Here is a 17,708-nt window from a genome sequence, read left to right as displayed (position 1 = left end):
GACACAGTGCAAACCCTTGCAGCAAACCCTGCATGGTTTCTGGAGCTCCCCTAGATCAGTGGCTAAATATATGCCGGACTAAACACAAGATCTCCAAAGTCTGCATTCCCTCATTTCAGATTTGTAGATAAAGGTGCAGGGAGTACAGAGAGAAAATAACTTGGTCAGTTTTGGGTGTACATGATGATAATAAAGGAGCCAAGTCCTGGGTGCAAGAACTAGCTAGCACGCAAAGGATGACTAACCCTCAGCTGCATTTCTGAAGTGTGCCTCTCATTTTTCAGGGTACATTTTGACTTAGAGACATGCAAGGTTTAATTCCACATGCAAGAAGAAGAAAAATTTATATATTTAAGCTAGTTTGGGGAATATATTTGTGGCCTCAGGACTTTAGCATTTTTGTTTTGCTAGAGACTTTCTTTCTCCTGTGATTCAGAGTTTGGCTGTTCACCTTTACACTCCATCTACGTGTATAGCTTAAAGATAAAATACAGCTATTTCCTATGACTGTCCACTAAAATGCTGTGTTCCAGTGGGAATTTGGTCACTGGCATAACACCTTTGGGTTCCAATGGGGAAATGCGTGCTTGGGCCTTTGAGCAGTATTTACTTTGGATTTCCTGCACACAGTGTCTTCTTGTGTGATGCTCATCCGAATTCCTCTTCCCGCAGGTGAAAGTGTCATTTCACACAACTCTGGAGTTACTTACATATCAACATCTGCCTGCCAGCCAGCTGCTTCCTGGATTCCAAGTGCTTCAGTTTGAGAATGGAGATAGGAAGCTGAAGTTTGATCAGAATCTGGTCATTGAATATAGTAACCACACAACCCAGGTAAGGTAGGAGGATGACAGCTCTGGGCAGTGAGAAAGGGCTATGTTTTAGAAGCATCTTTGATTCAGAAGGAGCGCGCCTTAACATTTACTCAGCCCTGAAATGCAGCCGCCTCTAGAGTAAATTGTGTCATGCAGTCAATGTGAATGGCCACAAATTCACAGGAGAAGGCAGAGCAGCCTTCTGTTGAAAGTGCAAATGACTCTCAGGTTGATGGAGCAGTCTTGCATCAGCACCCTGGTGTTCCTACCCCTGCTTTCTGCAAAAGCACGGTTTGATTGCTCAGCATGGAGGCCTAGATGATGCATCTTGACAAAAGGGCAACACACCCAGTCGCAGTATGACTCTCAATATCCTTCTGAGACATGGAGTCAGGACTGTCTCAGTGAACACACCAGGGACTGAGTCACTAAGCACTGCCTCCTGCAGTACCCAAGTGTTTCTGAAAGTCTCCTGAGTCTGTAGTACAATCACAGCCCATGCACACTTTAAGACTGATTTATTCCAGATTGAAGGTTATAAACCCCCCCCCCCCCCCCCCAAATCTTCAGCAGTTCCGGTACACTGCTGGTAATCTTTTTCATCCCAGGAATTTGTGAGGATTGATCTGTAAGAACCAAGCACCGTATCTGAGATACAGTCAACTTAATAATCTTGGGCAATCTGCACAAACACCATGACTCACAGTGGGCCATATACAGTCCTAAGGGACTATGATATGCTGTAATGTCTGCATTTCCACAGAAAACCCTAATAATAAATCAGAATATTTACTCCATGTTAATTCATTATGATCATCATGACTGGTTTGAAAACCTATCCAAAAACAGTAGAACGAGCAACAACTTAATTTACTCAAAGCTGTAGAAGGGAGACTTGATGGCATTACAGAAGAACACAGACCATGTGCTGCAATAAAAGTAATCTTGCTTCAATGCTTGAGATGAGAATGATTCAGCTATAGCAGATATTGTTAATGCACTGCAAACTAACAATCTTTTTCTTTCCCTTCCTCTCTTGCTCTTTTGCAGTTGGTCCCAGTGACTGCGTACCTTACTGTTCCAGTATTGGAGCTTTCTTGTGACACATTTGATTTTGAGACCTGCTTTGTTGCACGAACCAAGATTGAACATGTCTTCCTGTGTAACAGGAGTGGCTGTAGAAGTTACTGGACTGCTTTGCTAGGTATGCTGGTTTTGAAATTTGATTTCCTTTTTATACAGTTTCATTATTCAGTCTTTATTTAGTAAGACCCTGTGCACACAGTCAGTACGTAACCAGCATACAATGACATTCACTCCAACATACTAAGTCTGCTTCTGATCGCTTGTGTGCTTTTTCTTTAAATTAATTGGTGTATATCTCTGCTGATTTCAGCAGTTACCCCAGATTTCACCAAAAGATTGAATCACAACCATCACAGTGGATGTGCTTTGCTCATTTATAATGCGATCCCGAGAGGTATTGAGAAGCAGCAACTCCCCGTGAGTTCAGTTTGAGTCGGTGCCTAATGAGGTTAACAACAGATGCGCTTCAAAGGAAAGTAGATCAGGACCTTGTTATTCTGTCACAGAGGCCATCAATCATTCCCCTTGCTTAAAGGATGAAAACAGAAACTGCCCCCATGCCTAGAAAACCGCCTGTGACAGTGCACCCCCCCGATTTATTAGTTGGCGAGCGAGGAGCTGCATGGTTTTCTTACACAAGGGTTGCATGAGGTACAAAACTACGCAAGGGGTCTTGTATCGGTTTGTTTGATATTTGCCCTCTCCACTGCAGATGAGCAGGAAAGGCTTAATGACTCGGAGGTGTTTTCTATCTCCCCTGCCAATGGCGTTTTGGAGGCACGCGAAGGGGACCTACCCACCAAAGGCATTTTGCAGATCCGCTTTACTGCAAGGTACAGTGACAGAGCTGAAATCATAGCATCATAGAATCAGTAAGGTTGGAAGGGACCTCTGGAGATCATCTAGTCCAGCCTCCGCGCTCAGCAGGGTCACCTAGAGCATGGTAGACAGGGTTGCATCCAAGCGGGCCTTGAAGATCTCCAGAGAAGATCTCCGCAGCCTCTCTGGGCAACCTGGTCCAGTGCTCCGTCACTCTCACAGGGAAGAAATGCCCCCTCACGTTCAGGCAGAACTTCCTCCTGCCATGTTGGTCCCTGACAAGGCCACGTGCAAGCTGTGAGTAGTCACTGAAAGCAGCAAGGCATTCTGCTCTGTTCTTGTTTTACAAGACTGCTCACTTTTTTTCCCCCACTTCTGACAATTCCCACTCCTGTGCTAATCAGCTGGTGCTTTTTTTTTCCATCTAACCATGTTCCTTATACTGTTCCCACTAAAGGATTTCTTTTGGAGTTATCACCCTGAATTTCACACTGTAGATTTACTTACCCAGTTGAAATCATGCTCTCACAGCTGTTTGCATGACACACTGGCTAGGTACCACTTGATAAAAACCCCCTGAGGCTTCTCTAGAGTAACGTCCTTGAGAAAAGCCAAATATCAAGCCTGTAAATGATTGCAGAGGCAGATAGGAACATTGAATTCTTTATGCATCCAGCAGATTATTAAGACAGAGGAAGAAATGGGTCTGGAGTAGTTCAAAATTCCAGTAAAAACATCTGTTCATTGTGCACGAAAGCACTATGCTATGTCCTTTGCAAGCAGGCTCAGGGATCCTTCATTATAGTTTACGTGGCTTTTCTCTAAAACAACTTGGTGAATTCCTTTAATTCCCTGTATGCTTTCAGAGTACCTGCTGATAAAGCAAACAGAGCAAAATATCGTTCCAATGCAGTGACACAATTTATTCTCCTCTGGCTTAAAAAGTAAACTGGTTTAATGTTTAAGAGCCATGTTGGGTTTATGGAATTTTTGCCACCTCTAGTCCAAAGGTTTTTCTGAACAGCAAAAGATAATGTGGGCTGCAGGCAGATGACAGTAAAACCAGACGAGAGCAAGGTTTACTTGTGAATGACAGAAGCAGTGACCCAAAGCTTTAAATTTTTTTGCTCTTATTAGGGAGCTGCAACTCCTGTGGGAAAATTTATCTTCCATTACACATGATTTTCCTTGCTGAGATCTTTGGACCAGGGACCTGCAGAGGTTCCTGCTAGCCCAAGTTTTCTAGGATGACTTTGAACATGCCCAAAGCCTTTTCTTTTGTTTGACAACAAACACATCAATCATCATGCCAGAAACTACCAGAAAGCAAGTATGTTGCTGTATAGTAGCCAACTCTTCCATTCAGCTCTAGAGGATGAATTTCCAACCCTGCAGTGCTCAGAAACAGCATGGCATTAGTAAAATAATTATATGGAAGATGTGAAATGATTTTAGTAAGTCAGCCAGTCAGTCATCTCTCCATCTCATTTCAATAAAATGTAATTTCACAACTAGAAAAGATGCTACAGTTCTTTCAAACATGAAGTTAATAACCCAACATCTTTACCTGAGATGGAGAGTAGCATTCTTTTAACATATGGTATGTGTAGCAATGTAGCTCCATTTTCCTCCACAAAATTACTAGTCTCATCCTTAAAAAGAGAATTGTGTCCAGCTCCAACTGAACTGTCTTTTCCCTTTGCATTTTAGGAGTAACATTGTATATGAAACTACTGTGATCATTACTGGGATGCTGGGAGAGAAGCCTTGCAAGCTATGGCTCAGGGGACAAGGAACATATGATGAAAAATATGAAGATCTAAATATAACTTAAGACATTGTGGGATAAATGTCAAGGTAATGGGTCAGATTTAGAAATATCATTAGCTGATCTGGTATTTTATCTACTTCAGTTTTTAAATATGAACTGAAATTTTAACAGAATAAAATTTGAAGTTATGAGGAATAAAAATTTATGGCACTCCAAACAGCTACAATCTCATCCCATGCTATTACTTTTATTGCTGTGCTAAGTTTACCAGAACCCACAAAACTAGCTCTACAAAATAATTTTAAATTGCAAAGCAGCTTTGCTTACAGGCCAAAACCACTTTGCTTATGCTGAAATTATAATCAAAAGACTGTTGATATGTTAAAAAGAAGGTTTTCTTTGGAGGTGCTTTTTTTTATTTTTCCCCACTCCTCTCTTCCCATTAAAAGGGGCAAACAGCAGCAGCGAGAACCAGCGACCGAGGCCAGGGTTCCTGCTGGCTGTTTGTTCAGTGCCTTACATGGCAAGGGGGAGTTCCAGCTTTCCCTAGACTCCCTGGAAAATCATCAGCCTGCACGTTTCATCATGCCTGGGCATTGGGAACAGCCCCATCAACTAGAGGGAGGAACCAATCTTACTTTCAATTCTTTCCCCTCACATGGTTCCCATTTACTCACACTTCTCTTTTAGCTAAAGTAATATTAAAAACATGTAAAGGTCACTGAAATTCCCACTTCTGAGCCTGTTAATTTTTCCACTCCCATCATGTAAAAGACCTTTGCTGAAGGCAGGGCAAGTGGGGAAGACGGGGCTGCAATCCCCAGCAGAGGAGACCAAAAGATGAGGAGCACTGCCTGCAGCCTAGTTTAAGGCAGACTTGTCCCAGCAATGAGAATTCATTTTGTCCATAGGAACCCCAGTGTGCGAAATGGAGCCGTGAAGATGTGAAGTGCCTCTCTGCCTGCTCTCGGTAATTCCATCCTTTCGCTGTAAAACACAGCACGCCAGATTGCCCAGTGAGACTGGCTGCAGAACAGGAATGTGAGAATATAAAATAGCTCTACTCAATCATAACCTTCAACTAACAATCATAATGAAAAGGATACAACATATTGCGAGAACCCAAATATATTACTAAGTGCAAAAACAAAAGCCAGGGCAAAGTACTTCAGTCTGTGTTACAAATTTAAACTTCTCTAACATGTCAAAGACAATGCATACATTTCTTTTTCAAGCAGTTACCTCTCCATTTTAATAATCTTTCTGTTGATAAGAGGAATGCATAGGGGAGAATTTTACAGTATGAAAGGTATACATTTGTATCAGCACTGACATACTGAGCATGGTGGTGACAGTCACATAGTGCTTGCAGCAAGAGTGATATGCTGAAATCTGTTCCATATTAGGTAATTAAATATCCTTAAACATAACCTTGTCTTCTAAGTTAGAATCCCACAAGCTCTTGCAAAAAATGTTGTAAAAGATGAATGACCCTTTTGAAATTCCTAGCAATTTATCAAACCTTTTCTATTTAGGCACCCTAAGGGTTTGTTTGATGAGAGAAGCCTGGCTCGTGAACGTACTGCTTGCTAGTCCTTCCATTTTGCCCCACTGGAGATTTCACTTTTTTTTTTCTTTTTTTAAAAAATAAAAAAAGAACCCAAAGGTTAGAATGCTAAAGCATACCCTTCAGCATATGGACAGTTTAAGACACATTCAAGTTGTAAGTTGGCTAGAACAGATGTAGTCATAAAGGAAGTGTTACACATTTTTACACTGCTTACAAAAAATAAGGCTTTCTAGAACGCTTACAAGTCTGATTCTTAAAGATCTTTGTAAGAAAATCATGGAAAAGCCTATCATTTGCACTAGTATTTTCATTTTAAGTGACAGTTGTAGAACATCTGTCCAACAAAATGACTCTCTGATGAACTACTACTCTCTGATAATATTCACAGAATAAAGGGATCAAGTAGATTAGAAATATTTATTCGTAAGCACCAGACCTAGGCCTGTATTTGAAGTTCAGCTGAACACATTTCTCAGGTTAGGATGCATTTTAACTCCGAAGCAAATGCCAGATATGTATAATTTAGTCTACTTAATTTGTGGCTAAAATTTGTAGGTCCAGTAATGAATCCCTGAAATCACTTGATTTCACAGTGCAAATTGTTTGCTATTACTAGAGAAGGCAGAGAATTAGGTGCTGTATTGTCTTCAGTACACTGGAGTTTAGTTCCCTGGGTACTCAAATACTGCTGCAGCTCCCATGCCAGTTCCAATGCACATTGATACAACGCCATATGCTCTGAAACAAAAGAAAAACAGACAGATTAAGGTTTAGATTATCCATGAGAGGAAAAAAAAAAAAAAAAAACAAGACATTTGAGCTACCCACAGCTCTCCAGAGTTGCTAATAGGATTTTACCTCTGGAGCAGTCCCAGCAAAGCACACAGACACGTATTTATCTCCCTGCTTTCTCAATGGGAGCAGTGTGCCAGAAGCAGCCTCCTTAATCACCTGCCTCAAACTTACTATAAGTGAGGTCTACATAAGAGAACAGCTTTGATTCAGACAAGTTATAATGAGGAAGAAACTCCTCCTTTCCTGTCTCCTGCTACAGACTTTTAGGTGGCTGTGCTGTGCGCTACTCAAGATGAATTTGTACAGCCAGATGCTATCCAGCAGGACTTGTGGAAAAATGGGAGTTCTGGAGAAATTTGCCAAAAGCCCATTTTCAGACCCCGTTCTTCTGCCTCAGTTAAAGACACTTCAGTGGTTTGTGCCTGATTTGCCTGGCAGTTAACAGCCTGCCATCACTGTTGTCCTCTATATGCCAGGGTACGGCTCATCTTAAAGCCCAGCGAGACTGTACGTGCAACCCCCAAAGGGAGTGACAGCACCAGCCAGCAGTAGCTACAGGGCTTCGCCCAAGCACCAGGAAGAAACCAACTCCCAGGCACTTCGCTGGGACTGAACTGCCGCAGACAGCAGCCCTCCCATCTTGCTGCTCTCCCAGTGCTGCTGTAACCTCGCACTACGGGGAGGCAATATATAGCCCTGTGTAAAGATGACTGTTGGGAATTCACATTTAAGGCTACCAAAGGGATAGAAATACCTAGAGCAAAACACACCAAAAGCATAACCCAAACTGATGGTTACTTCTGAGCCTAAATTACTTTGATACACTTAAAGCACTTAGGCTAATGCTATTCTTCAGGGCTCACCTTTTCCCTCTGCGCTTCAATTCGTTGAGCAAAGTGACAACTTGACGAGCACCAGTACAGCCCAGTGGGTGCCCCAGAGCTATGGCTCCACCAAGGGGGTTGACCTTCTCCATGGGAAGGCCCAGCTTTTCAACACAGTATACAGCCTAGAAAAACAGGGAATCATTTCACGGAGATATTCTTGCCTCTGTTGGTTCTCAGCCTTGCTGCAACAGAGAGCAGACAGGACTGCAGAGAACACTTAGTGGTCTCCTCCGTCCATGCAGAGGGATGGCAAACAGCTGGGCAGACAATCCTACGCAGGTCCAGGGGCCTCAAAAGATTTGTACTCAAGATGAATCTAGCTCAAATTTATGTCTTCTATTGCACAGAACCCAAATTGTCAGATCAGCTGCTATGAGAACCTTTAAATATTAAATAATTACTATATCAATCAGAAAAGAGGCTAGCTCTTTAATTAAACCGTGTTTCCCAGTGGAAAACAGTGAACTACACATCCAAAGCATAGAAAATGAGCTAGCTAGACTAATAAACATCATCTGAAATTGAACCCACATGAAGTTTCTACCTTTTATTAGTAGCACCAAACTGGTGAGAATGCAACACATTCCTACTGAAACCACTCTATAAGAAATTACATCTCTTAAGAACAGCAAATTTTGCAAGTTAGTATGAGGACACAATAGCAAAGATTCGCATTCAGTGGACAGATATGTCCAACTTCATTTTTTTTTAATATATTAAGCAACATCCTGCTTGTTTTCATTTGAAGAAAAATGGAAAATAGTCTGTGCATGTTATTAGCAATTCATTGGACATGTAATGTGTGGAACAAGTTCAAATCTTAATTTGAAGCTGAAGTTGAGACCAAGCTGTATAGTCCTGGGTTACCACACAACATAACGAGTAAAACAAGATGATCCACTCACCTGGCTAGCAAAGGCTTCATTAATTTCATATATATCAATATCATTCAGAGTCAAACCTATGGTTCAGAAAAGTCAGGATTTAAAAGGAGATATTTTTGCCTTACAACTACATTAGAGAGAATAATTCACTTCAAGCCTCCCTTTATGAATTCTGGTTCTGCTCCACTGCTGAGAACAGGGGGACCGTGGCTCGCTAGGTTTACACGCATGTGTAAGTATAACAATGTCTAAAGACTGCAGAACGGCTCATTCCATGGTGTCACGTCACTGAGCTTGCCAAATTTCCTTAGATTAAAGGTGGTTTCTTTGCAGAGGAATTATAAAGATTGAAAGGGTATTTCAAGACTGAAAGATAAAACTGTAGCTGAGCACATGACAGGCATGATGACAGGCAGGCACAACAGCAATCATGAGCTACAAAACTTGCTACCCTTACTACCCTGTGGGTGTAGTAAGAACTCTGAGGAAAGCCTAATCCACTGCTCAGAGCCCAAAACCGTAACTTTGGACTGTGTAAGTGCAAAAGGGAACCCAAAGTGTTCCAAGTCGTAAGGATGCATTACTAGCGAGACTGATTTGTTGGTATGAAGTCACAGAAGAACACCTCGGTCATATTAAAGGAAAACAGTATCAAATGAGCTCCGAGTCTCTTGCTGCACGTTAACCATTTGTTGAGATTGTCCAGGGATTTAATCCTGGGCTGCTAAAAGGTGAGTGAATGCAAATTCATACATCACTACAAATAAACAGTATTAAAATAATCACAGGCAGGATCCCTTTCAAAGTTTTGAATTTAAGCTCACTGTTCCTATTGCAGATGGCTGCACATGTTAAAATTATATAGTCTCAGATCTCTTTCCACAGAATCTGATTTGCCACAGGTGGAACAGTGTGGGAACAGGGGGTGGTTCTTACCCGCCTTCTCCACAGCAACAGGGATGGCGTAGGCTGGTCCGATGCCCATAACGTCAGGTGGGACTCCTACCACAGCAAAGGATCTGAGCACCCCCAGGACGGGGAGCCCTAACTGTGCAGCTTTTGAGCGTTTTGCCAAGAGAACAGCAGCTGCTCCGTCACTGACCTGGCTGGCATTACCTGTTGGGAGAGATCTGTTAGTACCTTTTTTGGCTCAGCACATTTTAGTACAAGGCAGGGAAGCGGCAGCAACAACCATATGAATTTGTTAACAGRGCTGACCTGCTGTAGTGCTACCGTTCTCTTTGAAAGCAGGTTTCAGCTTTGCCAGGCCTTCCAGGGTAGTAGAGGGCCTAATCCCTTCATCTTGGTGCACAGTGATGGTTTTTTGGWTGCCCTGGTCATCTACAACTGTGGTCTTCACTGGAACAATCTCTRTTTCAAACAGCCCCATCTGCTGAGCTTTTGTGGCTCTGTTGAAGAGGAGTACAAAAGTTCAGAGTAGTCTGAAGGCAAATTGCAAGAAGTGCACCAAACCAGTTAGTGAAAGCATGAATTAAGGTGTGAGCTGGTTTACAGATACATCCTTGCTGAGAAGTATATGGGAAGATAATTGAATACTTATTTCCATTCATGGGACAACAAACTTCTTATCTGTGTGTCATAGAAAATAGGTCACAAAGAGGATTATATATTTATGTCTGTGTGTGTGTGTATGTATGTGTATACACACACACACACGTGTATGTATATATATATATATGTATATATATATATATGTATATATATATAAATGTATATATATATAAATGAAATATGTAACATTAAGGGGAATCTCTTCAAGCTCAGGTGACAGGACTAAACACTGCTGAGTACGATCCTAGCTGTTTCCTCTAACTCCTTCGTGACTCTGCTGGCCACCATCTGCACACAGCCATGAAGYTGTACTTGCCTAGTGGTAGAGGCACATCACAGCTGGAAGAAAATAAGTAAATCTTGACGTTCAGAAGTCCATTCTTATTTCTGAGGGTTTAAAACAGGACAAGTCTGGTAGGCCTCTACATAATACAGATCACTTCCAACAACTTAAAGAACAGCTAAAGTTTTACCCCCTCCTGGCTCGTCCTACTAAAGACAAGTTGAGCTTTAGACTCTGGACTGTAGGTATAATCTGGCACCTAAATGTCACCTTTCAACCCAAAACGATTCCAACTTTTGTTGTATAGTTTATGTGACCACACAGCTGGGAATCCCTTCATTCAGCAATACAGCAGCAGTGAGGAAAGGGCCTGGTCACAGTGGCATAAGCACTGCAGTAAGAAACAACTGACATGAGGGAGAATGCAATTAGCTAAATTGGAACAAACTCACAACACAGATTTAATTCTTACAGGGAAAAAAAAAAAAAGATTGATACTTTATACTAACAAGGTATTTAAAACCTGTCACTGTAGAGCTGATTTAGAAAATGATACCTCCTAACAGCACAGCACCCTTTACAGAGAACAAAAACTGTGACTTACAACTTGTTTCAATCCCTTATCACTTTACACTTTAATTCATAAAATGAAAATAATATTCCCAGGTAAGCAAAAGAAAGAGTGAAAGGATGAAGGATAAATCAGTAATGCCACAGACATCCTGAGACTGAGGCCAGAAAAAATAAAATAAAATAAAATAAAATTAAATTAAGTAATAATAATAAAAAAAATCACTCCTTTCCTCATGTGAGAGGTGAGGACTGTGTTCACATACCCTTTTGTGTTATCAGCTTAATGTCAGTGAGAAAGGCTGGCACGCCAAGTTCCCTAGAAGCAGGGCCAGAATTTAAAGGTTAACTGGCCTGTGCAGTGGCTTCCTGTATTAGATAAATAATTGGACTGCAACAATGCTTAAACAGACATCTGAAAGTTAATTTAACTCTTTGATGCCAGCAACTTTAATGCATCCCCTAGCAACAGACTTGCTAACGTACTCCCGTAGATTCAAAAGGTAGGTAAAATTACTGCCAAAGTCAACTAAGAGGGATGTTATTAGAGGTAGAATTGGACYCACTTGAAGCCAAACACCTGCAGCAAAGACAAGCAATTCTCAAACTCAGCAGTTGCTTAGGAATGGCAGCTTTCAAATATTCCCTTTTAGGAAAGATCCCTCTGGTACAACACCCAAACTCAGTTTAAAATAATACTGAGCCAAAGCTTCCATGAAAGCATTAAGCTGTACGTTGGTTTCAGAAAGTTCATGAAAATTGCAGCCTTCGGATGCTGAAAAACACAGGTGTATCAGCGCTTAAGGCCGGCACTTCCAGTGGTACGTGCGCAAGGATCAGTCATACGTCTCTCAGCAGAGTTCAGGATTCCGATTTCCCGTCACACCACCCAGGATCCATACTTGTCTTTGCTCTGACCATCTCAAGCTTCCTCACTCACTACTGTGTTTTGAAAGGCAATAAAGGYTGCACTTAACCACTAATGGGAAATAGCAGTGTTTTTTTCTCTCTGTATTTATTCCTTAACCAAAAGATGAAAAAGTGCATTTACTTTTGTTGAGAAGCCAAGGCAAAGGCATCTTGCTTCTTTCGGGAAACTCCAAACTTTTCTGCCACATTTTCTGAGGTTATTCTGGGGAAAACATCACAGAATTAATCCAATGACACATCCAGAGGAAAAACAATCAGCTTATACTAAGACAAAACAAGCAAAGACATACAAGCAGCAACTTCATTCCAAAGTCAAGTGCTACGTTCTCAATCCAGAACTGCTTGGCAGAAGCAGACCCTGGTTCAAATCAGCAACCAATCCACGGTTCAAATCTGCAGTGTGATGGGAGAGCGGACTCCCCTCTGGGTCCCATYCTGAGCAAAGCGGATGGCCCCTGTCTCTGCCAAAGTGTGGTCAAGTCAAGGGCGTTAAAGAATCTGGCAGGACAGATGTGTGAGAGGAGAGTTCAAGGCACCTGCTCCCTTCTACCTTCAGTACTACACACAGCAGCAGGATGTCTATTCATTAGCACACGGCTGCTTCTTTCTACGTGATAGTTCAAATTATGAAATTTAGCAGCATTTTCAGAAATCCTAGACACACAAAATACTGTGATTCCCAATTATTTGTGCTCCTTAAGCCATGGAACTTTCCTGTAAGACAAGCAAAATCTTTTGTCAGAATGACAGATTTTCACGTCACACGATGAATCTGTTACTACAGCCAAGGAGGACGTAAATACAGGTCTATGCTCGCTGTATTCAGAGCCCAATCCATCTGAAACAGAACAGTCCCTRAAGAGACAATCTAGAAACCCCCTTAAACTTCGGGAAGAGGAAACACTTACCCCATAGGAATAAGGCAATCTCGAGCTTTGCTGTTTTCCATCATGCTAGAACTGATATCACCAGGGTTGTTTCCACTTCTGAGGGACATCGTTTCCACGCTAGACACAGAGGAAAAATTTGAATTTGCTACTACTGCTTTCCTACTACATTTGCAATAATTGTTCAATTAAGATGGATTAAAATTCAGTATCTTGACAACATTCTTTTCTAYTACTCTATACAAATGCAGGCAGCAACTAAAATCTAGCTCAGGCACAAGCTCCTCAATCACCAATATAAGTATCAACAAGAAATCGAAACAAATTGTTAGATTAAATTGTTCCTTGCTTTACTAGAATACAATACCTACATCAACAGTTAACTTCTTGTGTTTTCACAGCCTAGGAAGGAATCAGTAACTATTCTGGCACTCTCGTCTCCAAACGAGAGTGGTACTCGTATGTACCACACGTGTACGTTAATACAGAAGGAGTAATTAACAAAAACAAGATATTCCTGGAAAATGCAAGGCAAGTGGACATCAAGGCTTTTTCTGCAAGCAGCTTAAATACCCAACAGTGCATCCTAACTCTAACATAGGCCACTGCATTGCTCAACTTCAACTGTATCTATTCTCAGGTGGAAGTTAAGAATCAGGCCTTAAATTAAATCAAATTATATCTAATGCATTTTGCATTGCAAGTTATGCAGTGTCTCCACGTACAGCGTACAAGCAAGTCCGCTCAGATGGACAGCATGACTTAGAATAAAAAAAGACTCGTAGAAGCTATTTGTAATGATGGATTTTATGTCTTAAAGGAGTTATTGTAATTGTACAACCATTCAAGACCTCTAAGTATATCATCTTGGTGGATATTGACAAGCAACTTTTTGCACCAAGGAAGCAAAGGAAAGACTGAAAAGCATCACACATTCGAGCAGAAGCATCACCTGCAACAACCAAACGCTTGGTGTACCTCAGAGAAACACRCCTGTCTTGCTGAGGCATTAATTTCATAATGGTCTAAGAGGGGAAAGGGGGTTCTCAGCCTCAGATCTTGCTCAACTGGATATGTTTAGTTGTCGATACATTATAAAAATAAGTATTTTTCTGAATGCTACAGGGTGACTGCGTGCAGTAATAATCCAAGAAAGACACTGAGGCAAAGAAAACAAGAAACCCGCTATTCTAGCTTCAGGATTACCGAACACCTTTCTGTAAACTCATTCTTTTGAAGTAAATGTGCACGTGATCACTAGAATTTCTCTAGAGCCAACCTAACATTTATATCATCCTCTGAAAAACAGATACTTTTTAATAATCATAGGACAAAAGCATTCCCATTCAGGGCAGAAGAGCATCTCCTGCAAGGCTGTGAAACAGTTATTAGCATGAACAAGACACTTATTTCCTTGTCCAGGATAGCTCCTGTCCAGTTAATAGGAGGTTAATTAAAATGCTAATTACAGGCTCTTTCAGGCTGTCAGAGCTCTGCATACAAGTGGTACCCTACAGGAGGGACATAAATAATAAAAATATTTTTACGTGCTTGTGAGAGATACTTAAGCAGAAGTCAAGATTAATCAGCCTATTATTGCAACCCCAGCAGACACGTCACTGAGACCAAAACTTCCAGAGAGTTAAAGGATTTTCAAGTACCCTCCCTCAGACCCTTTAGGATGACCTGATTCTCTGAGAAGTACTCGGAAGCATCTGGAAATACGTGAATCACATCTGCAGCCATCACCTGAGTTCAGGCCCTTATTTTAGAATTAATTCAGCCATTTGTTAAACAAGGACAGTATCTATCACCTGGGGGAGGGGCACAGAGATCTGCTTGGAAGGGATTTCGAATTCCTCATACAAGAGCTGATGCAGAAGGACAAAGTACTACTTTCAAGAAGCCTAAGTAAGTGCCATAAAAAGATATTCTTACCCACAGGCCAAGCCAATGTCATACGAGCCATTTCGGATGCCACCTGTAATGGTATTGCACACACATTTYTACTATCATTAGGAATAAAAGCACTTTCATTCCAACTGCATTTTTATGAACATCTGATGCACCTGCTACCATCAAGAGGAGTCTTTGTTCCTCACTGCTGTCTGCTGGAACATGAGGCAGGTCAAGGAACTGATCTCACTAAAGACTAATCGCGTCCTGATGTGCAACCAGAGAGCTGCCCAATGGAGAACGATAGTAAAACCGATCCTCAGAAAAAGCAAGATTACTTCTCTAGGTGTAAACTCAAGTCTCTCTTTCTGGATAAATTGCAGAGGAGACTTATGAACATAKGTAAGATATTTTAGCTACCATTTTTACAAAAAATAATTAGAGACCCTTAGCAGAAATGTCACTTCTGGTTTCAGGGATTAAAAAAAAAAAAAAGCATTCAACCAAAACCAAACTGAAAATTCTTAATGATAGGAGAAATTATCACAATTCCTACTGCTCAGAGATTGGAAATCAAAGCTCCAACAGGAGAAATGAGTGCTGAGTGGGGGGGCAGTGAATGCAATCTGAGTACCCACAATACTTAATACCCACTTACCAGCTATATTGATAAGAGCCTGTAACCCAGAGGAGCACTGCCTGTTAACACTCGAGCAAGGTACAGTCTCTGGGATACCACTAGAATAGAAGATAGTATAGGCAAAGTTTCAGTAACAAAAACTACACAGTAAGCTGCACATCTGAAGAGAATGTTAAGCTGCTTAATTAAATTTTAACCCTGAAATTTAGACAAAGATGAAAAACAATCCCATTACACGATTTTTGACCTATTTGGTCCTGTGCCAAGAGAAAATAAAGGTCACATAACTTCCAAATTTAATTTGCAAGAGGATTAGCATGCTSTTTCCCCACAGGTCTGTCTTCAGCACAATTCTTCTTTGTAAGCAGCTCCCCCTTGCATGTCTAGATCCTGAGCTATGTAAAAGCTCTGACTAGCCCAGAAGTGCTGAAAGGTCCTGCAGCATTCATACTTACTGGAGGACTCTGTCTGCACCCCTCCGACGCGGTGGTYGTAAACTGATTTAACAGAGGGGAATGTCACTTAGCAATACAAACAGGCTGAAATATTTGGAAGCTTGACCCAACTCAAAACAAACCCACCATACTGGGAAACTAACAGAAAGAACTGAGACAACTCCATAATTTCAGGCCTATGTGGAGCAGCCTTACAATACAGAACGGCAGCAGGTACAGCAAGAGACCCAAGAAATGAGATCTCCTGTTCAGAGGGCCAGCACAAATACATGAATCTACCTCAACTCTGCCTTGCTGGGAAGGCTGCCAAGAGTGAGTGGAGTTGCTGGCCTTGCTGCTCCCCCTGTTCTGCTGATGAAGAGATTAGGGAAGCACTCCACTAAGCACATGGAGCAATGTTTGTTTGGAAAGGAAGGCAGCTCCTCACAACACGCCTGCCCTGCTTCTCCCTTCAGGGATCTCCGAACTCTCGATCCAAGTCCAATTTCTAGGCAAAAGACAATTAGCCTTAACTTCCAAGGAGTGCACGAGCCTTATCGTAGCCTCTGACCCAGTGCTGCTCCGCAGCCAAGGCCTGAGAAGCCAAGAAGGAGCCTCAATCTAGTTGAGAGTTTACCTTAGAAACTGTGCAACTCTTGCAATCAAAGCACCAGCTCCAGGCTGCAGCACGTTTCCTGAGTGCAAAGATACGATTCCAGTCAATCAGTTGCATTTCCCTAGCTATTTCACTCGCTATGGACATTTACAGGATGTTAACACCACCATGGGGTGGCATTATCTGACATCTAGATCAGAGCCCGATCACTTGACAGAAGAGCCATAAATGATGTACTAATGTCATAAACCTAATGTTACAGTATTAACCCTTCCCAAACTCCAACTATCCACTTAGTCCCCCATGGGACACAAGGAACAGCCTGTCCCAGAGCGCTATCCAGAGCCAAGAGCTTCAAGACAGCACAGAAACTGTTCACTCACCAACACAGATATCTCCCAGGACCTCAGGACGAAGCTTGACATCTTGAAGGACAGCTGTCATAACAGCAGACAGCAGCTCATCAGGTGTAGTGTCCTAAAAGCACAGAAAATTTGTGTTACCTAAAGAGTACCAGTGACCACCTGTCACCTTCACACTGCTTCAGAGGGTCAGCGCACGATCCACATGAGCTTGGACAGCCTTACCCCACTTTTCAGCTCACAGTCTTAAGACTGTTGTAGTTTTTCTATGAAATCAGAACCATCTCGTACTGCTTTTACTCTGGGTATTTTGCAAGCACTGTAACACGCACTGCTTTCTTACCTAGCTGGGTTTAATAAGATGCCTTGTAGGGCTTTCAAAGCTAAATAAATTTATTAATTATACCGAGTGATAGGATGAGACTTCAGCAAGACAGAGCCTTCAGGTTCATTCTGCGAGAGAAACAAGCCTGAAGGATGGTCACTATATCCCACCAACTACTGGGCTCCCGTGGAACGGATTCAGGGATTTCTGTGATCGGCCTAGAAGCAGGTTTCAGTTAACGACCCGGTAACGTCACGTTATCGGGGTGCGGGGGCGCCCCAGGAGCGGAGCTGCCCGGCTGGGACGGTCGCTCCGCTTCCCCGCGGGGGCGGCTGGGCCAACGCGCACCTCGGGGCCTCMTGGGGATCCTGCAGGCCGTGCCGCACCCCAGGGTGGGGGGCACCCCGCACCCCGGGGCGGGGGGCTCAGCACCCCAGAAGGGGCTGGCAGGGGGTCCCAGCACCATAGGGGCAGCAAGTACAGGACCCCAGCGCTATGGGGCGGGAGGGAAAGGGGCTCAGCAAGTACAGGACCCCAGCGCTATGGGGCGGGAGGGAAAGGGGCTC

The 17,708-nt window shown here is 42.4% G+C and overlaps 2 protein-coding genes across 2 annotated transcripts in view; one reads left to right on the top strand and one right to left on the bottom strand.

The window, feature by feature from the left end:
* Positions 1 to 4,651, top strand: part of DLEC1 (DLEC1 cilia and flagella associated protein) — a 38,232-nt gene extending 33,581 nt beyond the window's left edge. Inside the window, 5 exon segments of the mRNA XM_085316421.1 lie at positions 673 to 834; positions 1,866 to 2,019; positions 2,614 to 2,734; positions 4,431 to 4,551; positions 4,553 to 4,651. Coding sequence (XP_085172547.1) covers positions 673 to 834; positions 1,866 to 2,019; positions 2,614 to 2,734; positions 4,431 to 4,551; positions 4,553 to 4,651 — 657 coding nt within the window.
* ACAA1 (acetyl-CoA acyltransferase 1) overlaps positions 3,381 to 17,708 on the bottom strand; it is a 15,245-nt gene continuing 917 nt past the window's right edge. Inside the window, exons 2-12 of the mRNA XM_085316479.1 lie at positions 16,839 to 16,932; positions 16,477 to 16,534; positions 15,424 to 15,503; positions 14,808 to 14,850; positions 12,891 to 12,989; positions 12,104 to 12,184; positions 9,846 to 10,036; positions 9,564 to 9,743; positions 8,649 to 8,704; positions 7,720 to 7,865; positions 3,381 to 6,799 (exon numbers count right to left, since the gene is read on the bottom strand). Of these exons, the coding sequence (XP_085172605.1) occupies positions 6,724 to 6,799; positions 7,720 to 7,865; positions 8,649 to 8,704; positions 9,564 to 9,743; positions 9,846 to 10,036; positions 12,104 to 12,184; positions 12,891 to 12,989; positions 14,808 to 14,850; positions 15,424 to 15,503; positions 16,477 to 16,534; positions 16,839 to 16,899 (1,071 nt within the window). The 5' untranslated portion in view covers positions 16,900 to 16,932 and the 3' untranslated portion in view covers positions 3,381 to 6,723. The remainder of the gene's footprint in view (positions 6,800 to 7,719; positions 7,866 to 8,648; positions 8,705 to 9,563; positions 9,744 to 9,845; positions 10,037 to 12,103; positions 12,185 to 12,890; positions 12,990 to 14,807; positions 14,851 to 15,423; positions 15,504 to 16,476; positions 16,535 to 16,838; positions 16,933 to 17,708) is intronic.

The sequence above is a fragment of the Rhea americana genome, unplaced genomic scaffold (assembly GCF_003343005.1).
Source record: "Rhea americana isolate MKP2758 unplaced genomic scaffold, rheAme1 scaffold_47, whole genome shotgun sequence".
In the NCBI taxonomy this organism is placed as follows: domain Eukaryota; kingdom Metazoa; phylum Chordata; class Aves; order Rheiformes; family Rheidae; genus Rhea; species Rhea americana.
Note: the sequence above shows the minus strand (reverse complement) of the source record. Positions and strands in the feature narration are given on the sequence as shown.